The sequence below is a fragment of the Cebus imitator genome, unplaced genomic scaffold, assembly GCF_001604975.1.
Source record: "Cebus imitator isolate Cc_AM_T3 unplaced genomic scaffold, Cebus_imitator-1.0 Scaffold40, whole genome shotgun sequence".
Lineage (NCBI taxonomy): Eukaryota > Metazoa > Chordata > Mammalia > Primates > Cebidae > Cebus > Cebus imitator.
Genome location: NW_016107355.1, coordinates 3,725,452 through 3,748,905, shown reverse-complemented (window position 1 = coordinate 3,748,905; position 23,454 = coordinate 3,725,452). Strand labels below are relative to the sequence as shown.

General features: G+C 32.4%; 1 protein-coding gene across 4 annotated transcripts in view; it reads right to left on the bottom strand.

The window, feature by feature from the left end:
• Positions 1 to 23,454, bottom strand: part of FSTL5 (follistatin like 5) — an 826,955-nt gene that overhangs the window by 164,387 nt on the left and 639,114 nt on the right. For all 4 annotated transcript variants that reach the window (XM_017525990.2, XM_017525989.2, XM_017525991.2 and 1 more), the window contains 2 exons: positions 8,958 to 9,119; positions 4,161 to 4,295 (listed from right to left, as the gene is read on the bottom strand). In XM_017525990.2, coding sequence (XP_017381479.1) covers positions 4,161 to 4,295; positions 8,958 to 9,119 — 297 coding nt within the window. The remainder of the gene's footprint in view (positions 1 to 4,160; positions 4,296 to 8,957; positions 9,120 to 23,454) is intronic.

The window sequence follows — 23,454 nt, the reverse complement described above, 5'->3', positions numbered from 1 at the left end:
AAAGCATTCAAATGGGAAAGGAAAAAGTCTTGGTATCTCTCTTTGCTGGGAATATGATCCTATACATAAAAAACCCTAATGGCTCTGCAAAAAGTCTCATGGAACTGACAAATTTAGTAAAGTTTCAGGATACAAAATCAGTGTACAAAAACCAGAAACATTTTTTTTTATTAGTATACTTTAAGTTCTGGGGTACACGTGCAGATCTTGCAGGATTGTTACATAGGTATACACATGTAGGGTGGTTTGCTGCCTCCATCGCCCCCGTCACCTACATTAGGTATTTCTCTTAATGTCATCCCTCCCCACCTTCCCTACACCCTGCTATCGCTCTCCTAGCTCCCTACACCCACAACAGATCCCAGTGTGTGATGTTCCTCTCCCTGTGTCCATGTGTTGTCATTGTTCAACACCCACTTATGAGTGAGAACATGCAAAACCCAGCAACATTTTTATATACCTATACCATTCTAGTTGAGAAGCAAATTGAAAACACAGTTTCATTTATAATAGCTAAAAATATATATAATATCTAGGAATTATTTAATCAATGATGTGAAAGATCTCTACAAGTATAACTGCAAAACACTGCCAGAGATGACACAAATGAATGGAAAAGTGTCTCATGCTCATGTACTGGAAGAGTCAATATCATCAAAATGGCAACACTATATAAAGCAATTTGTAGATTAAAAGATGTCCCTACCAAAATACCAATGTGGTATCTCACTATATTCGAAAAATCTATTCTCAAATTAATTTGGAGCTGAAAGAGAGCACAAGTAGCCAACACAATCCCAAGCAAAAAGAACAAAGCCATAGGCATCACATTACCGGACTTCGTACTATACTATAGGGCTACAGTATGCAAAACAGCATTGTACTGATGTAAAAACAAACATAGACCAATGGAATGAAATATACACCCCAGAAATAAACCCATATACTTATAGCCATCTTGTCTTTGACAAAACAGACAAAAATAAGCAACAGGGATAGGACTCCCTTTTCAGTAAATGGTCCTGGGTTAACTGGCTAGCCACATGCAGAAGAATGAAACTACCACTACCTCTTACTATACACACAGATAAACTCAAGATAGGTTAAAGATTTTCATCTGAGACCTTAAATTATAAACCTTCTAAATGTAAAGGTAGGAAATACCCTTCTCGACATTGGCTTCGGCAGAGAATTTATGGCTAAGTCCCCAAATGCAATCACAACAAAAACAGTAATTGACAAAAGTACCTAATTAAACTAAAAAGCTTCTGTATAGCAAAAGATATTACCAACAAAGTAAACTGTGTACAGAATGGGAAAAAATATATGTAAAGTATGCATGCAATGAAAGTCTAATATCCAGAATCTACGAGGTACTTAAATCAACAAGCCAAAAACAAATAATCCAATTTAAAAAATGGGCAAAGCAGAAGTATAGATATTTATCGAAAGAAGCCATACAAATAGTCAGCAAACATGTGAAAAATGCTCCACATCACTGATCATCAGAGAAATGCAAATCAAAACTGCTGTGAGAAAGCATCTCACATCAGTCGGAATGGCTATTACTAAAAAGTTCAAAAAATAGTAGATGCTGGCAAGGCTATGGAGAAAAGAGAATGCTTATATCCTGTTGGTGAGAGAGCAAACTTGTTCAGTCACTGTGAAAAGTAGTTTGGAGATTTCTCAAAGAACTTTAAATATATGTACCATTTGACCCAGCAGTCCCATTTCTGAGTTTATATCCAAAAGAAAATAAATCGTTCTACTGAAAAGACATATGCACTTGCATGTTTGTTGCAGCGCTATTTACTATAGCAAAGACACGGAATCGATCTAGTTCCTATCAATGGTGGGCTGGGTAAAGAAAATCTGGTACGTATACATCATGGAATACTATGCAGCCATAAAGAAGAATGAAATCCTATCCTTTGCAACAACATGAATGAAGCTAGAGGCCATTATCCTAAGTGAATTAATGTAAGAACAGAAAACTAAAAACTACATGTTCTCACTTATAAGTAGGAACTAAACATTGAATACACATAGATATAAAGATGGGAAAATAGACACTGGGACTCCTAAAGAAGCAAGGTCTGGAAGGAGGCATGGGCTGAAAGACAACATGTTGGGAACTATGCTCACTACCTGGATGATGTGATCATTTGCACCCCAAACCTCAGCATCAAGCAATATAGCTATGTAACAAACCCGGACATGTCCTGCTTATAATAAAATTTGAAATTATTGAAAAAGTAAAATTAAAAAGTAAAGAAAATATCTAGCACTCCAAAATACAAACGTGCCATATATAACTAGTATTGGTCTCTTTCCATGAAATTACTAGAAAAAAACTCAGATCCACAATCCTTAAGATGGGGCTTACAAAACGCAATGATTTTCACTAATGTGGCATCCACGTGATTTTGGTTGTTTTGTCACAGAGGATTCTAGCATTTAACTATTAGGAAGTATCCCAAGGGAAACTGTCTTCTATCAAGTAGATGTTATTACTTTTGCAGTTCATATTTTTCTGGAGTTACTAATATTCTACTCGGTTTACTTATTTAGCATTGTCCTGATTTTAATCATATGCATTATTATTTTTTAAATGGGCACTTTTACTTCAACAAGATTTAAACCTTGTTGAAAATTTAATCCTGTTAAATCTTCCCCTTAAATTTTCCTAGAATTTACACACTAAAAGGTTGTATGATTTAAGAAGCTTTGGCTAGGTGTTTTACTGTTGTAATGAGGGAAATATATTAAAAGGTACATGACAAACACTGAAAGAAAGTAAAGTGAATAGAGTTGATATTAAAATCTGTTTTATAAACATCATCATAAGGGCAAAGAAAACAAACATTTTTAATTACTTGTCACTTAAAATTAACTTTTAACAGAAAGTGAATTACAAATTAGTGCTGACTGTACTGCATAAAAGGAATAGAGTAAAGGAATTATGGTAGATATTATGGTAATCTTATGGATTAAATCCAGCTTTTTTTTTTCTTTTTTCTAAAAACTTTTTTTTTTTTAACATTTCTTTATAATGATGGTTGCCCTAACCAGATAAAATGAAGATAATACTATATTAGTAGTTGGAACCTGGGTAAGATCCTCCTTTCTCAGCGGATCCACTCATGTCAATATGCACTCAATGACTTAAGAAGGAGTGGGAAGACTCCTGCGTGACTAAATGCTTTAACCTTGTTCAAACACTGGATTCAGGGAAATGGGCCTGTCAAGTTAGAGGGTCCAATAATATCAGACTCTTGTAAAACATATATTAATAGCAGCCTAACAGGTCATATTGAAGAGCAGAGAGTAAAGGAAATAGTCATTTCACAAACACCCAGACAATATCCCAAAACAGCCACACTGTGGCACGTGTGGAGCAAGGGAAGAAAAAGCCTATTTGTCTGCTTACAGAGAATGCACTTGATAAATGCTATAATGGTAGTTTGAGTTACAAACAATCCAGCTATCATGAAAAGTAATCCATCCTCAGCATCCCCACACTTTCTGTATCCCTTTGCCAAGTAATTAATAAAATAAAAGATAACAAGACATTTTGGGTATAACTTCAGGAAATCAGCAGACAACATGAACCATGATGACAAAAGATGTTTAGTACTAAACCATGATCAGCAACAGTGTGCTTTTGTGTCAGGGGCAGTGAATGCCTTGGCGTGGCAGTTACCACTGAACCTTCTGTAGAGAAGGATGCTGTACAGGTCTTAATCCAGTGACTGCAATGTAACTGACAGGAAAAGAAATACAGTAATTTATTCCACCTATAAGATACACCTTGGATACATCTGGGGGCCTTGAATTCCTCACATTTAATTGAGGAGAGGGATTTTGCCAGAGATATAAATTCCTCCAAGAGCAAATGGGAAGACAGAACCTGTAACACCATATGTACACTTGCAAAAAACATAGAATCTAGTGTTGTAATGAAAATTTCACAACTTTTTTTTTCATCTTTAAATCTGCTTTGAGTATTTCAAGATTTCTATCCTTCCTACATATAAAATCTATTTGTTATAACGCATTGTGCAATTCACAGTTTTCTGGTGCCTTTACCTTTTTAAAAAAGCTGTAAAAATGTATGTTGAGTATAGTGTGTGCATGGTGGGGGGCAGTTGAATACATACAGGTCTTTCTAGCAGAGTCTTCCACAAAAAGAGAAGAGATATCTTCATCCACTCCTGCTTCATTCTTTGCAATACAAGTGTATGCTCCAGTGTCTTCATAGCGCACGTTGCTTATGTGAACCTCACTGCCATTTGCTGAAAAAAGAAGGGAAATGCAACTTGTAAACTACAATTTCAGTTTTGGTACAGTACTTTCTGATTACACAAACAGTTCTCTTGACTTGTCCTAATTAAACCGTTTTCCTTCTTACTTCCATACTTTGAAGGAAATGATTTGCCAAATGATTCCAGAAGCATTCAAGTGTTCATAAATTGTGCTGTCATTCTGTAATAGAGAGCCCAATACTCTTTATCAAATGCATATTTTATGTTTTGTACCATTTCCTATATTCTACATTGTATATGAGGTATTTCATAATGGTAAGTATAATTTCATTTCTGTATTTACTTAAAATATTCAGAACTTACATTCCCCTAAGCTTTACAGAAATCTAATAATAGCAACATGATTAATTTGCAGGTAAATATATATGAAAGATGTTTTCATAATTAATTGAGCAACATTATGCAGGTTTACTATTGCCATTCATCAAGCTTCGTCTTTTATTTTTTTGAGACGAAGTCTCGCTCCACCACCCAGGCTGGAGTGCACTGCAACCACTGCCTCCCAGGTTCAAGCAATTCTCCTACCTCAGCCTCCTGAGTAGCTAGGACTACAGGCACACGCCACCACACTTGGCTAATTTCTTTTTTGTATTTCAGTACAGACAGGGTTTCACCGTGTTGCCCAGGCTGGTCAAGAACTCCTGACCTCAAGAAATCAACCTGCCTCAGCCTCCCAAAGTGCTAGAATTACAGGTGTGAGCCAACATGCCCAGCCCAATCAAGCTTATTGAGTTCCTATTGTATATCTGTTATTATTAGGAAAGAGGACAGAAAGATAATCGCACATGACTTGTATACAAAAGTTTCAGTCTCTTGTCAGAACTATATGTAAGATAAACATGGAAAATATAGAAGTTGATATAGAATGTGTGAACAAAGAGTTAAGGGTGTGATTAATCCAAGTTTTACATCTTGGTGAGATAATTTTTAAGCTAACCCTTGAATAATGAGTCGGATTCTCCAATGTGAAAAACCGGGGTATAAACAATCATTTACTATATATTGGCAAGATTCTAGGAACTTTCACATGTATTATCCCTCAATATATCAGATAATAATTAATTATTAGGTGAGGAATCAGGGAGTATAGTAAGAAATTGATCATGTTATTTGACTGTAAGTGTAAAAGCTGAACTCTTGACATATCTTGCTCTAAAGCTGAGTATTTAGTATAGTCATTTGTTTAAGTTTCTCTTTCTTTTCTTTTTGTTTTCTTTCTATTTTCTTTCTGTGTGGATGTGTGTGTGCATGCCTGTGTATGCTGTGTGTGTGTTTGTGTGCACATTGGTGTCTGTGTGATCCATGTTATTCACTTAGAAAAATGACACAGGCAGTAGAATGGGACATGACTATCTGTGACAGATAAAAGGCAACGTAATCAGTGTGGTTGTTTGGGGAAAAAAAGGTAGAAAGCCAATGAGAAAAGAGCTTGATTGCCATTGCTAGGAGCCAGTAGCTCTCAAGGGATGTGAGAGATGGAGAGGCAGTGGATGTGAATGTTTTAGAGAGAATAACTTGAACTTCTTTCTTGATTTGCAAATGCATACTACACACCCTTATTCCCCTCATCACTTGTCGAGAATCACTTCTCAAAAAAGAGGTTGGCAGGTTTTCATTTTGTCGCAAAAGGCCAGATGTAAATAATTTAGGCTTTATGGGCCACATAGTATCTGTGGCAACTACTCACCTCTACCATAGCAGCATTAAAGCAGCCACACAATAAATGAGTGCCACTGTATTCTGAAAACTAATCACCACCAACAACAAAAGCAAAAACAAACAAACAAAAAATGCCTTTGCTTACAAAAACAGACAGCTATTTAGATATGGTCTATAAGTGTTAGTTTATAGGAACCTGCTCTAAAAGATAGGTAGTAAACAACATATTCTGATTTGCTTCACCTTCTTATTTTATATAAAATATGGCCTCCTCCAAAATCATACCATTTTTTTTTCAGGATCCACTCACTTAACAGCCTAAATTCTCTAGGCTTTGTTTTGAAGCACCAAATACATTTTTTCCTTCTTTAAATACTGTCTCGTAACATTTTTACATGTTCTCCTAACCAATATGTACCATTGTCTTTCTTCCCTTCTTGTGTAATCTAGCATTCTTAGACGTTACCACTCTATTGCCAGAACTACCAATCCCTTTGTCTATTTACTATCCTGACACATCTGCCTTACTAACCTCTAGAACTAGAATAAGCTAACCTATCTCTGCACCTGGTATCCTTGAAGCCAGGTCTCTGGGAAAGTTATGAGACTATTGCATAAGCAAGTTTATAATTTTCAAATTCAGTTTTCAATTCCTAGGACATTCAAAACTACTTGCTATTCATTTCACTTGACCTATACAGTTAGATGCCTTTCATAACCGCCTCTACTTTTACTTCAAATCTTTATATACTTTGTTTGATGTTTCCCATCATAATACTAACTTGACTCTCAGCAAGTGATCTTGATCTTTCAATCGTGAGGTAAATAGAAGTGATCAGAAAGCAACTTCAAAACTTCCTGTTCGTAGTTTCACCTCCATCTACTTCTCACAGGAAATTTTCTGTTTCTTCCCCAGGCAAATGTCCCTTATTTCTTATTGATTTCTATGACTCTCCCTACATCCTTCATCCTCCTCATTTCTCCCTACTGCTACTTTCTTAAGATTGATAAATTATCCAAGAAGAAATAACTCCATTAGTCCTAAGCCTCCCCACCAGGAGCTGCTGCCTTCTACTTTTTTTTTCCCTTTCAAAATGTGGCCAAAGAAGATTTGTGTATTCCTTGTCTCCTTTTCATTTCTAAAACACACTGAAAACTGATTGTTACTGATACTGTTTTTCTAAATGTCATAAGAACAAGCTGATCACCTGAAGTAAACACTTTTCAATAACTTTTACAATTACAATAAATTTTCTATGCATTTGCCATTGTCAAACTCTAATTTTAACTTGCCCTTTTTCCGTACTATCAACTAGTCTGCCTCTTGATGAATTTTAGTCTCTTTCTATTACTTTCTTCCCTTGCCTGTTAATTTGTGCTTTGGGAAAGCACAAATATTTTATTAACAGAGAAGGGAAGAAAATAATAGAAAGAGACTAAAATATCTTCCTTTCACTCTCTAATTAACATATTATCCCAGCCATTGTCATAGACATTAAATTAGTTCCTGGACTTTGACCTTACACACAAACACCAAAGAAGCATCTGATGAGTGAGTAGATAATTAAATAGTTATTAAGCCACATGGAGTTTTATACCCCACGTACCTGGAGCGATCTCTTCAGTTAGCCTTCCTTCCTTCCTTTTATTTTTTGCAATATTCTCTCAAAACTTTAACTATTTTTTCCTGTCTTAAAAATTAACAGAAATTTCTTTGCAAGCACCTTCTCTTTTTAAATGTTGAATCTGGAGTGTTACAACTTCAAAAATTTCCTGTCATGTATATACCTGAAAGCAAAAATTCTATACACTTTTATAATATGGTTTACTGCTATTAAATGGGCAAGAGACAAAATCAGAAGCTATTTAGACTTTTATTCATTTCATTTATGTTAATTAGATACATCTTCTCTTCTCAGATTAAAGACCTCTTGATGTAATCAGTAGATACATGTGTAAATGTGTGTGACCTACATATACACATTAGTGATTTCCAGGATTAAAGTTTTTAAAGTTTAAGGACACTTTGACAGACATGTCTCTACTGACTTCCAAAAATAAGTAAAAGTTTTAAAAAGTTTTATTTACAAATGTATAATGATTAAATATATCCACTATTAAAGCAGAATAATAAAATTCTATGTAATAAAGTCATAAAATATGTTCACGTTTAATAGTATAAATTTTAAAACTTTAAAGTTACAAAATAAGAAATGTAATTTCCCCGCAGAAGATACTCCAGTAAAACGAGTGTTGTGTGCTACCCCTAACAATGAACAAAAGATTTGTGCTTTTTTTTTTCTGATAGTATAATCAATATATTATTTGCAACTGCTTTTAGACTATTCAAATTATTTGACCTTACAAATCTTGCCCGGTTTTTTTTTTCCACATATTTTGGAATGTTTTTATCTATTATATAGTAATTTATTTATGTCTACACATTAGAATATGTAAAATATTTTATATACTAGAATGTAATACAAACTTTAAAAAATGTAAATGGAAAACTGTAACTTTTTGATATTTTTCTTCTTTCATTTACAAAATATGCTAAAAAATTCATTAAAAATTCTGTATTGAAATACTCTATAATACGTATTGAATGTAATATTTAAACATTTTAAAAGTAACTTCAGAAACGAATTTCTATGACGATATCTAATTATTCTGTCCAGCATAACTGCTGTAATGCACAGGACAAGTATTTTAAAGATACATAATTTAATAATTTTACCTATCACCAAAATAATGACATCATTCATCATTATGACAAGACTATTATTAAAAAACATTAAAATGTTAAAAGACTCTTTCCCATATAATTTCTTAGATATATGCATTTTTTTCATATTCGTGACATTCTGTTGCCACCAACACTCATTTTTCTCTTTTCTTCCAAATAACGTTATAAATTTTAGTATAAATCTTCAACATGGTCATTTAAGAGAAATAAATGCAAGTAAAAAGCACCTTGAAGTGTGAGTTGTTTTGACAGCTTTGGTGTAATATCAATTCCATTCTTCAACCAGCCGAGCTGAGGGTTTGGAATGCCCTCTGCATGGCATCTAAGACTGGCAGTTACCCCAGGCTCTCTAGCCTGGCTCTCTGGATACACCCGGATGACTGGAGGAACTAAGGAAAGAAACGAAAGAGCAAGTGAATTAGTGATCCATATTTTGCATTTAATTTACCAAAAGAAACAAAATTGCAATAAGAAAAATCATAAATTATGTATTTTAATGATGCTATACATTTCTACATAGTTTCCAAATAGCCTTATACACTGAAATATACCAGTGTCACCTGGACAAAAACTATTCTGGGATTTTGCTAGGGAAAATATAAGATAAGCCTGGAATATCTTGTTTCAGAAACTACAGAAGTCCTCAAAGAATGATGAGAAATACTAGACATACTAAAAGAATATAGAAACCAGTTTAAAGAGACTCCAATTTGCTAAAGATGGTACAATTTGTGCACTGAAATAATTAGTAATTACATGGGAGTATAAGGAATTAAATGAAACCATGAATTCAGTTATATAAATACATGAATGAATATATAATGGAAATAAAATAAAGTCTTTTTTATTATTATAGCATGTTGGGAAATTAATAATTCCATTTACAATAGTAACAAAAAATTAGGTATAAAGTTCACCAAAGAAATGCAAAATTTTCATATTAAATACTATGAAACTTTGTTGAAAGAATTTAAAGAAGACCTAAATAAATAGGGAGCCATCTTGTATTCCTGGATTGAATGAATTGATTGGTAAAATAGTACAAATTGGTAAAGACTGTTGGTAAGATGATCATACTCCCAAATTGACAAAGACAAATAAAGGAAGGACAAAGGTACAATGTAATTCTTACCAAAGTTCTAACTGCATTTTTAGAACATTGAGAAATGAAAGAGCAAATCCTCAGATAAATATGAAATTACAGGAGACCTCTAAGTAGCCAAAAAAAAATGTTGAAAAAGTATGAAGGTGGAAGGCTTATACCTGCTGATTTCAAAACATCCAATGAAACTACAGCAATTAAAGGAGTACAGTAGTGACACAAGGATGGAATAGAGTTGAGAGTGCAGAAATATACACATACATTGATGGTCAGTTTTTCATTTCAATCATTCTGGGGCAATTGGAAAACCACAAGCAAGAAAATAAACCTGAACTCCTACCTTACATCATAAATAAAATTGAATTCAAAATGAATCAAAGCCCTAAATGTAGGAGCTAAAACAATCAACTTTCAGAAGAAAACATGGAGTAAGTGTTTCTGATCTAGGAGGGGACAATGGTTTCTTCTAGATACGACCCCAAAGCACAAGCAACGATATAAACAAAATAAATATATCAGATTTTGTGGTGCATCAAAGGACACTATCAAAAAAGAGTATAAATACAACTCACAAAACAGGAAAAGATATTTGCAAATTCTGACAGTATACATACCATATAACGAACTGTTAAAAATCAGCAACTATAAAGCCAACAACTTAATTAAAATCGGGGACAAAAAATTGAATAGTTATTTCTCCACTGAAGACATACAAATGGCTAATAAGCACAAGTAAATACTCGAACATTTAAAAAAATCAAAAAGAGGGAAATGTAAATCAAAACCACTATATGGTACCACTTTACACCCTCTAGAATGGCTATTTAAACAAATAAACAAAATCAAGGAATAACATGTTGTGGAGTACATGGAGAAACTGGAACTCTTGGACATTGCTGGTGAGAATATAAAATGATGCAGCCATTCAATAAGAGGAGGAAAGTACTAATGCATTCTACAATATGAATAATGGAGGTTTTATGCTAAGTGAGAGGAATCTGACACAAATGTACGTGTATTATATTAATCCATATATAAAACATCCAGAATGGGCAAATCCATGGACATAGAAAGCACATTGGTAGGTACTGAGAAAAGGGAGGAATGGGATATGACTGCTTAATGGATGTAAGGTTTATTTTGGAGGTGATAAAAATGTTCTAGGGGCTTAGGTATTGGTGATGTTTACACAATCTTGTAAATATGTTTTAAGCTACTGAATGGTACATTTGGAATTCAATAATATTTCCCAAACCAGGTGGAGATTCTGAAGTCGGAGTTGATTACCAATCAAAGGCATTTTATTTCTGTCTCTCTCTCCTATGTATATACATACATAGATGTGTGTGCCCGTGTGTGTGTCTGTGTGTGTGTGTGTGTGTGTGTGTGTGTGTGTGTAATTTAAAAAATAAGACATCTTGAGAGGTTTTGTATTTTTTTTTTCTTTTAGCCATTAATTAATTCAGTGTGTGTTCCTTTAAGGTCTGGCCCTATTACTGTATTGAATCAAATACAGTGATTTATCTCTTCTACCTTACCAGACCCCAAACTTGTGTAAAGCCAGGATTATGTGTTTATTTATGGTTCCAAATACATGATAATATCTGGGAATCAGCTGATTCTGGTAGTCAGCCTCAGCTAAAGTAAACGGGCTTAGTATTGTGGCCCACAATAATTTTGTTTGGAGACCATGGCATAGTAGCTCTTTTTCTCTGTACTGGGTCACTAGTTGCATTGAATTCAAGTGGCCACAAAATGTCCAAAGATTCATTGCAGGCTCTCTAGTACCCCAGTGCCTGGCAGTTATGGATAAAATAACTCTCTTAACCTATTTTCTTTAGATTTCAAATAATTTCTAAAATGGTTTATTAAATCAAGTTTGCTGAATGCAACACAATATCTCAAGGCTTTCTTCAAAATATATAAACTTAACCAGTAAGAATAAAAACAACAGCCAACTTTTAAAGAGCCACAAAACTCTGGTAACTGGAGTTATTACTCATGTATGCTTCCTGTGTTTAAAGAGCTGATAGCTAAACGTAAAAAAGTTTGGAAGCTATAAAACATAATGTAATTAAAATGAATCAACTAGAAACGATATATTTTTAAATGACAAAAATGAAATTATAAACTTTTTATATTTAACCCAGATTAGATACAGATGAAGAACAAAAAAATAATAGAAAGTTAAGACAGAAAAAAAAAATCATATCTACAATAAAGCACAGAGGTTTAAAATACAGAAAATACAGATGAGAGAGTAAGTAGATATAGAATAGATTAAGAGTATCTTATATATATTTAACTGAAGTAAAAGAAGAGAGGAATATTTGAAAAGGTAACCATTGTGATATTGTCAGATCTGTGTAAGACATCAAACCAGTGATTCCAAAAGCCCACAGATGATGAACTTCCTTAAAAAAGGATGATGTATACACATTACAGTAAAACAATAGAATATCAAAGAAGAAAAGAAAAGTCATTAAAAGCAACTCCAAAAAACAAAATGGCAAACCAAGAAAGTCAGATTGAGAACTGAATTCTTACAGAAATGGTACAAACTAGAGAGAACAAATTATAGACAGTTTTATGCCAACACGTAACTTTAAATAAAATGAACAGATTTCTGGAAAGACAAGCATCTAGCAGAACCACATAAAAAGTAGTACAAAATCTAAAAAGTCTTATAACATTTAAATAAATTTAATATATTTAAAAACTTTTAATCAAAGAAAACTTAGAACTTTCCCCAAATAAAGTAAAAATAATACCAATCTTATACAAACTCTTCTAGCGAATAAAATGGGGCTGGAGGCAGCTCTTCAGTACTGTTAAAATATCTCTATCAATTTTTGACACTGCTGTCTTCAAAAGGTAGAGACTAATGTTTCTCACTTTACACATGGGACCTGTGGGCTGGATTTAATGATGTACTGTTAATGAGCAGAGCTGTGGCAAAGTAATGGTTCAAAATATTCAACATTAGGTCATAAAAGGTATTGCAATATTCTCATGTTCTCTTGCTCTTGCAGAATTCAGCTGCCATGTCATAAGACACTTAATCAATCTTGTGGGGATGCTTATATGCTAAGGTGCAGAGAGAGGGCCCATGACAACAGCCAGCAAAAAACTAAGGCCTCCTGCTAATGGCATGTGAGTGAGTAACCTTGGAAGTAGATACACCAGCCTCAATCAAGCTTTCAGATGACTATGGCTCTAAGCAACATGTTGACTGAAATCTCAGAAAAGATCTTATGCCAGGATCGCCTAGCAGAGCTGTTCTCAAATTATTTGATTATCTCATTTTTGTATTAATGATTGCATATCTCGATTTTCCTACTATCTCAAAGGACATAAATGTTTGTTGTTTTAAGCCACTAATATTTTCACTAATTTATTATGCAGCAGAGATAACTAATAAAATCCCTGGCTTTGTTTTATGAGGTCGACATAAACTTAATGCCAAAATGTGGCAAGACATTAGAAGAAAGAACAATTAGTGATCGGTGTCACTCAAAATAGATGAAAATTCCCATACGAAATACTATCAACCAAAATATATCAGAACATTAAAATAGTAATATACCATAACACCTTGGTTAATTATAGACATTCAAAAAATAATTGAATTTAATTCACTATAGTAACATTTTAAAGAAGTAAAATAGTATGATCTTTTCCATAATTACGGAAAAGTCATTTACTTTTAGAAAACAAGAAAATATTTTCTTTATTATGTTGAGTTATCTTAAGCATTTGTAGATGGCATAGAGTAAATTAAAATACAAAAGATTATTTAGACAAATTGTGATAATAAGTGAATTTGGTAAGTTTGCATGATACGAGTTTGCATGTTTGTAAATATAAGTAACAAAATATTTCAAATATTTTAAATGTAATTAAGCAAAAATATATTAACTATCTATAAATGTATTTAACATATAGTCCTCAAACCCTTTGAGAAAATGTTCCAAAACATTATTTAAAATGTTATTGATAAAAATGAAATAAGACTAAAATCAATGGAGTAATAAACCATGTCCGCGGTACCTTTAGTTATTATTGCCTTTAGTTACCATTATATTAATTTTAGCCATCAAATGTTTTTTCATTTCCATTCCCATTCCACAAAACTGATAAAACCGATCTTTGCAGAAACGATCTAAAAATTGTACCACTAATGAAATACTCACTTTTGAATTAGTCATGTATTGATTACTTAATATATATGATAAACTGTAAACTGTTAATTGACATAGATGGACAAGACATGTCTCATACTCTCAGAGTATGTGCTGCTCAGTAATGAAAACCAGAAAACAATAATTGTAACAGAACACTTTATATCCTGTAGTAGAGTGAAAGAGGTGTGGTAGTTACATAAAAAAGGGAGTTGTCAACACAAAGTGCTTTAAAGGAAATGAATCGTATTTTGAAGTGTTTAGGGGAGTATGACAGGCAGTGTAGTGAATGTGGCTGTGGAGGAGATATTTACAGTATGTGCATGATGCTGAGTATTTTACATGTTTCCAGTGATTAGTTATGTCATAGGTAGTTCGATAAATGTCACATGCAATTGTATGGACAGTCAATTACCCCATTTACCAGCAAAAATGCTGCGAAAGAAATCCTGCATTCATTGAGTAAATGTATATGTATCGATTATCTACAAGTGCCAAGTATTCCAAGAACAGTATAATTGCCATTATAATGTACTAAGCTTTGTGGGAAATGATTCAGAAATTATGCAATGATGGACTATGAATTGTATAATTTTCAAATAATCATTCTACGTAAAGTTTTGAGGTTAGTTGAGATTTGGATATATTAGGGCAAACGGTTTAGACACTTTAATTCCAATATCCAAAAGCATACTGTTCTGTCCAAGAAAGATTAACGTGCTATCTCTAATACAAATATTAAATCTATTCACATTGAAAGCTAATTGTTCTGGACAGCTGAATTTTCTTAACTGAGGAGAATGGTATTTAATATTTAAGATGCATATTGTTTTTATGAAAGCGTTCCTCAAGTGAGCTCTGGACCTCAGATTTTGAAAATTTCCTGCTAATAAGGTTACATTTATTTGTTGTCATTTAAAGACATTTAGACTGAGACAAATGAAGATCTTGAGTCTTCATTCTGCTGCTTAACAGTTATGTGATCTCAAGCTCATTTTCAAACATTTTGAGTCTTTTTTCTTATATACAAAATAAATATTGTACCATATTTTAAGGTTTTGAAAATCAAACAGAATTATAAAAATACAAAGAGTTGTATATTGTAAAGCAATATATAGTAAAACAATATATATCATACAGCAATATATGATATGCTATAGATGATTAATAATAGCCTCTTTGAGAGAAGAGGTTTTGCCTTATTTAATCATTAAATTCCTTTACGTAGCCGAGTGACTGATGCAGTGAAGACCATGAGGAAGTGTTCCACAGGATCTATGTTGCAAGCTTCTCACAGTTATTCCTTTCTCACATTTACAATCTGGCATTTGCTATTTAGAATGGCCATGAGAGTATATGTAACATACATTGTCCTTAATAACATATATGACTTGGTAAATATGGAAGAGGACTCTAGTTCTCTGTCAAAGAAGTTTCTGCAGGAGATATCTTATCAAAAGCAAGAACAGAACATAAAAGTTTTGTTCACCTGGACCATCCACTCTCTGGTTAATGCATGTATTTTGAACTACCCGATATCCTTTTCTTTCAGCCATCAGGATGCCAATAAAAAACTACAATGCCCAAAACCAAACTGAGACTCTATTTGGTGATTCAAATACAATGCAAAGGTAATCTCACCACTTTTATTTTGTAGTGTCTGAAGGATCCATTGTATATACAAATTTCATTGACTATTGAATAAGTTCCAATCTTCCAGATTTACTAAAACTATAAAAGTAGCGCAAACCAAGAGACTAAAACCACCACGTCAGAACTATAGCCTACCACGCTACTGCTTATTAGTTCCCTTTCCCAACTATACTCTGGAAATATTAAAAATTTAGACAGCCTAAGTCTGTTTGAGAATTAGTTTGGAAGGAAGCACACCAATTACCTCAATAAGTGCAATAAATGCCACATTATTCATATTGGAAAATATATATATTATATGGGCCACTTATATTGTCACTCATACTCCCCAAAGGAAACCTTTTAAAATAAGATGTTGAATTTCCTCCTTCATTCCTAGCTGCTTCTGCTTTATTGATGTACTTATGAAGGCACAGAAAGAAAACTAGTGAATAATAACTTTTGCCATATATAACTTTAATTCTCATATAGATTGTATATATGTATGAAAAAAGAATATCTTTATGTAATTAACATGTATCTCAGTTTATTGGTGTTAAGTGATTTTCTGAAAAGTGTCTTTTAACTCACATAGAATTGAAGGATAAGTGATTGACATAACAACTATTTAACCTCAGTGACAAGCTACACATTTAAAAGTAGCTTACTTTTCCCAGGATACAGATTATGAAATATAAACGAGGATTGACGGCAGCCTGAATTAAAAAGTCAATAATCCTCCGGAGAACATTTCAAAGCATTTGTTATAGTCATTTTTAGTTAGGAAGTGCACTCTATAAACTTGTCTTTTTTTTTTTTTTCTATTGGCAATGCATGAAAAAAAGAAATTGATAGAGACCACCAAAGTGTTTTCACGTTGGATTTAGGATCCAATGTGCATGGACTACTATGAAAAGCTATAAATAGGCTCCTAACATTTTATGAAAAAGGTGATATTTAAAGATAAGCTTCTATACACTAAATAATTCCAAATGATATTTGATGTCTTTAATATAGCTCAGGAAATGCCTTTGACTTAAATAGTTTAAACTGATTGGTGTTATATAATAATATCAAATACAATCATATAATACCCATGTCAAACAATATAATTTTGTGTATATATTAATATAGAAACATCATAAAACATTGACATTTCATATTGAAATTCATTCTACAAAAATGTAATCAAATAAACTTCTACTACCTAAAATGGAAGGAGCTACAACAGGATGTAAATGTATATATTTTATTCAAAAATTAGGTAAAGTATAAAATTTGATTTATTTTTGAGTTTGAAGATAATAATATACAGCTATTCACTGAGAAACTTCTGAGCACAATACATTATGCTGGTAACTTGATCTATTTCTTATTTTCTCTCTTGTCTATATTATACATCCAGTGAGTGATAGATTCAAGTTGAAATTAGCCAAGTGGAGCACTTAAAAAAAATGCAATCTTAGCTTAAATTGTTTCATCTGGTCCTAATAATAAAATATATGTTTTCATAAAAGTATCTACTAGAATTTGACTACATGGTATCCACAGTCATTAAATTATGAATTTGATTGTAGCTATAATACAAAAGGCATATTAGAGATCCCTGGAAGAAATTATATTTAAAAAGTGAAGGTCAAATAAATTAGTGCATTTAGAGTATTTCAGAGCAGTATTAACAAGGCATCTCTAACTTTTCAAGGAAACTGAACTATTGCTCAGTTTAAAAATGATATCACCATTTAAATAAATCAAATGAATCTAATAACATTTTATTTAGTGTATCTAATGGTTTTTAGTGCATCAAATGCAAATAATCAGACATGCAATGCATACACATGACCAATTGCTCTAAGACTACATAAGACTAGTACATTTTAACATTATACAAATATAGAAATTAAGGTGAGATTCTGACACTTAAAAAATAGAAACGAAAAATGGAGGAAACAATAAAATAAAATATAAAATTTTAAATAAAATAATTTAAAAATAAATTAATAAAATAAAATACATTCACACAGATTTTTCTATCTGGAAACTTTGGTGTTTTTATGGAATCCTTGTAAACATTTATCATCACAAAACCATTATGTATTTCATGATGATAGTAGGAAAATAAAGGAAGCATAGATAGATATATTTCTCAAAGGCCCATAACTTAACTGCATTAGATTAGAGCAGTACTTCTCTCTATATTAGGAAGGATCTAATAGAATTCATTTAATGTAATAATATTTCTAATCTAATATTAGAAAGATTCTAATGTGATTAAAAAAAGATCTCTGTAAGGCTAAATCTTATTTTTTTCTTATTCTTCATACTTTCATACTCTGATCTTTTTTTTAGAAGTTTCTACATTATTGCCAGAAAGTATGGAGACAGTATAACCTGGCTGTTTTTGAAGCCTGAATTTAGCCAAGAGGCAGAGATCACTGACCCAATACAGTGACTTCATTCTAACTGAAAACAAAAATGAATTTAAGGTGAATAGTCAGGTCACTGGTATGTAAACAACTAAGCACTGGCTATTTTTTTTTCCTGATGCTATTATCTTGTATTCTCTTGAGTAATTCTATCATGGCTCTTCCACAAATTATTCACACAGCTGCAACTGTTAGAAAAGGTTCTAAGGAAGCTTGAGGGTAAGAATATAAATGTCTCTGAAGTAGTGCTGACTCACAGCAACAGCTGGATTGTTCTGTTTGTATTATGACTCCCTTTGTCATTAAAGCAACTTTCCTATGAAAAATTACAGGCTCGGTTTAATAAATATTTTAAATGCTGCTGAGCTTGTCCAATGCCTTTTGTCTCTGACATTATTAAAGCCATCAATTTCTCTTTAACTTCGTCCCAAAGCAGTCTTTTTATATTCATGACTTTCACACTGCCTCTTGTCAACATTACAAAACTCTCTGATCACATTATTGCAGTCTTCATGAAAGCGTAGAGGATGCAACAAATGTTGAAGGCAAAATATAAACTAAGAATAACATTCTTAGGATCATAAACTTTGGTGAGTTTTTTTATTAGGTCTTCCTGTTTATCCTATATCATTGTAAGAAATTACAACTTTTTAACCTATTTTGAAAGAGACAGTTCACCCTAGTGTAATTAACTTAGATGTAGTCTACTAATCCTTAAAGTTAGTGGCCTTTTTAATCCCCAATTTCAAAGTCTGAAAAGCCACCATTTTAAGAAATCGTGTCTGAAACACAAAAGAAAATATAACAAAAGTGTTTAAGATGATAATATACATAATATGTTGTTTCTCTTAACCTAAAGAAAAGAAAAAATAAATGAGAAAAAATGTAGCCTGGCATATGCTGGATGCTGATTTTTTTTTGATAGACCTTAGTCAATTTTATTTAATGTATATCTAATTTAGAGATCGGGAGTTCTCAAAATGATTATTTGAGGCAGGAGTTGTGCAGCCGACATGTTACAGTAACCTCCTACTAAGCAGAAAATTTGAATGCATCTCTAACACTTTCTGCTCTGCTGTAAGAGATAAAATATTCCATTTCTGAGTCTTGATTTCTCCATTTGTAAAATTTGAAACTCTTCTGAAGATTAAATGGATTAAAGGAAACACTCTGGTAAATTCCTAGCCAATTGCCAGGCATGAGTCAGCATGCAAATGTTAGGTGTCTACTCACAAGTTTTGCTGTTTTTGAAAATATGAGGATTTTTCTGGGGCAGTTGCACAGAAGTCTAAGACTTAATAAGAGGAATGGAAAATGTGTTTAATTTCACTTGTCAATACCAACTGATTAGTAGAAATGAACTTCATAGAGATGAGAATTGAACCTGCTTAATCCCAAGAACTGGTTCAACAGGAAAGAAAACTGTAATTGATAAGCAATGTCTATCAGGACTAGAGAGAGGGAAGTGGAAGCATGACATATTCCAAGCAGATTTAATGTTCCAGACATAAACGTAAACCCTATCTAAATAGAGTGTAGGAAGAGATTTATTCAAGGCTGTATCTAAACACATTTTAAACAGATTAAACATATTCTCAGCTCTTTTCACTCACATTTGCACTTGAATTGTAAGTGTGTGTGTGTGTGTGTGTATATATATATATATATATATATATCTCCTGTAAATAGACATTTTTTGCAACTGAAAGGCAAGAAAAACATTGCATTAGGGCTTAAACATAAAGAAAACATTTGTCTTTCAATATTATATTGAAATGTGTTGCAAAATATATATGATTCTCGAAGCTTTTGTTTATAACTTTTTTTACAGCTAGTTCTCTACCTTGTCTATCTTCTACCACCATTTGTGTAATAAACAGAAGAACTTTAGCAACATGTAAGACTATAAAATTTAACATGCCATGCATCATACAGGATTACTCAAGAGGAAGATTTTGTTTACAACATGTAACTGACTAGCTATGTGATTTTAGGAGACTCACTCCAACTCTGTGAGTACTTTTCTACTCATGTGTAAAATGAACATTATGAGGAAAATAATATGACAACACTTTAAAATATAAAATACTATGGAGATAGAAATGAATTCATGACAACATTGTTGAAGATCTTTTCAATAGAGTAGGAGATAAAAATTACTAAATTTAGATAATTTTACTCAAGAAGTGTTATTGTATTTAACATACGCAAAAAAGCCAAAAAAAATCTAAGACTTAGTTGGTTATAGTTATTCATATGCTAAGAATGACAAACTTAGTTACTTTGTAATTCTCTGTAAATGATTATATATATATATATATATATATATATATATATATATATATAATTTCTTTAGAAACGACCTAATTTGTCTTAGAACGATTTTTTTTTTAAACTGGCACACTGAGAGTTATAAATATAATACTATAATTTTCTAATTTCAGAATGAGCTTCATATTGGGAATTGTAAATGAAACCTACTTTTACTTGGAAGTTGTCATGTAATACAGATCTATAAAATTAATTTAATAAAGTCATGTGGATAATTAATTTTTGGAAAAGTACTCTAAAATAAAGCAACAGTAACCCATGTTTGAGCATCACCACTTCATACTTTAACCAACAACCACTTTCAAAAGAAATATTTATATTAAAAAACTACAAATAAAAGAGCAGCCTTGAAAATGATGTATAAATCATAATAAGCCTAAAACTTGCTAAACAAAGGTAAAATATTTCTGTACCTTATTTACACAATTTATTATGTAATTTGTTCTCATTTTTTAAGTATGCTAGAATTTTTAATCTTAAGTCCTCAAATCTATAAAATAATTCATGACAAGCATACTAAACTGGCTAACTCTGAATAGAGGAGAGTTATGCTGTTATTTTACACTTAGTAAAATTAAAAATGTTTACAATATTCCCTAACTTGACAGACAATGACATAGTTAATTTTCCCTAATCAAAATCTGGTATTTTTATCATCTTATAGAGACATGAGGCAAAGATCAGTGTGTGTCTTTGCTTCATCTAAAATCATGGGTCACATGAAACCAGACCAATCAAGGCTGGAGGTTCAAAGCTCAGAAAACTTAGGACATTTAGCCTTAGAGAGCTCAGTCATGTGCACTTGCAAACTTCCTAAGCTTTCTGGATCTGAATAAACAATCATAAAGTCAGCATAATAGCCAATAATCTCAAAGGATAGTTGAAAAATAAAAGAGAAATCATGCTTGTAGAAAAGTCATTAAAACAATGCTGAAAAGTAGAAATTATTCATGTTGGTTATCACTTTTTTCTTTTTATTATGTCTGTGTTATTGATTTCTCAAGGCATCTCACATTTGTTACAAATACATTATATACAGTTCATAAAATATTATCTTCCTCTACCACAGATTTGGAAATAACCAGGCTTAACCCTTTAATATGGAAATATATTTATATTTGCTAAAGTCTTATTTATTCTAAGCTATTGGAAAAAATAAATAAACATATTTTTCAATTGTAAATAACTCATGAAGAACATATAAAGCAAAAGCTAGTATGTGCCCAATGAATAGAATAAAACTTCCTAAGCAAAATATAAAAGCTAAAGGATTTCTGATTGAAACTGTAACAATGGTGAGGATTTTAATACATGCTTTAAAAAGAATTTAACAAATGAACTAATTAAGAATTAAGCAAGAATAAAGATGTTAACTCAATCAGTATGCCTGAGATACAGTTTAAATAGATAGATGTCTGGATGGCTATTATACCACTGCTCTCATGTTATTCATTTTTAAAATCATGTTTTGTCTGAATAAGAGTGGGGCTTTGTTGAATTTCATAATAGTTGGCTCTGAAAAGTATCTGAAAAAATTCAGCTACCATTCTTAAAAATTCTAAATTACACATAAAGGGAATCAAGCTATATTTTATAATGCTTAGTTTTAAAATACTAACTAATAAGATAAAGGACACTTAAAGGAAAAAGAAAACCTTAAAGAATGGGCAAAGGAGATGAACAGACACTACTTAAAAGAACACGCATGTGGCCAACAATCATATGGAAAAAAAGGTCAACATCAATGATCATTAGGGAAATGCAAATAATCCACAGTGAGATACCATCTCATACTAATCAGAGTGACTGCTATTAAAAAGTCAAATAACAGATGCTGAGGAGGTTGTGGAGAAGAAGGAATACTTATACACTGTTGTTGGGAGTGTAAATTAGTTCAGTTATTGTGGAAGATACTGGGTGATTCCACAAACAGCTAAAAACAGAAATACCATTTGACACACCAATCCCATTACTGGGTATACACCCAAATGTATATAAATCATCCTATTATGAATACACATGCATGTATATATTCATTGCAGCACTATTCACAATAGCAAAGGTATGGAATCAATCTAAATGCCCATCAATGATAGATTGGATAAAGAAAATGTGGTATATTTGTACCATGGAATACCACACAGCCATAAAAAAGAATGAGATTATGTTCTTTGCAGGAACAGCGCTGGAGCTGAAGGCCATTATCCTTAGCAAACTAATACAGGAACAGAAATCCACTGTATGTTCTCACTTATAAGTGGGAACTAATGATCAAAGCAAAGGGACACATACAGGTAAACAAAACAAACTGGGACCTTTTGATGGGTAGAGGGAAGGAGGAAGAGGGCCAGGAAAAATAGCTAGGTACTAGGCTTAATATCTGGGTGATGAAATAATCTGTACTACACACCCTTATGATGCGCTTTACCTATGTAACAAATCTGCACTTTTACCTCTGAACTTAAAATAAAAGCTTAAAAAAGAAACTATATTTAACATCAAAACAAGACAAAATAGGGTTATGATCTACCATCAATATTCACTGTTATTCAAAATTGCTTTGAAGTTTAAAAATATAAATATTATATAATAGAATTGAAAGACTTTATTTGCAGATGATATGATGGCTTACCTCTGAAATGCAGAAGACCAAAATCTAAAAGCATTTTAACTAAAAGCAAATTAGGGTTCACAGACTTTATTATCTATAAGTATATATAAAACACACATTGTCCATTAAAAGCAAAATAAAAGTTCAAGAAAAAAATAGCAAGAAAGATCTACATTACAATTTTTTAAACTATAATTATAATAAAGGACTTAGAAAATAAAATAATGGGACCAGGCATGGTGCCTCATGCCTGTAATCCCAGCATATTGGGAGACCGAGGTGGGTGGACCAAGAGGTCAGGAGTTCAAGTCCAAACTGGCCAACATGGTGAAACCCTGTCTCTACTAAAAAATACAAAAATTAGCTGGGCATGGTGGCTTGTGTCTGTAATCCCAGCTACTTGGGAGGCTGAGGTAGGAGAATTACTTGAACCTGGACCCA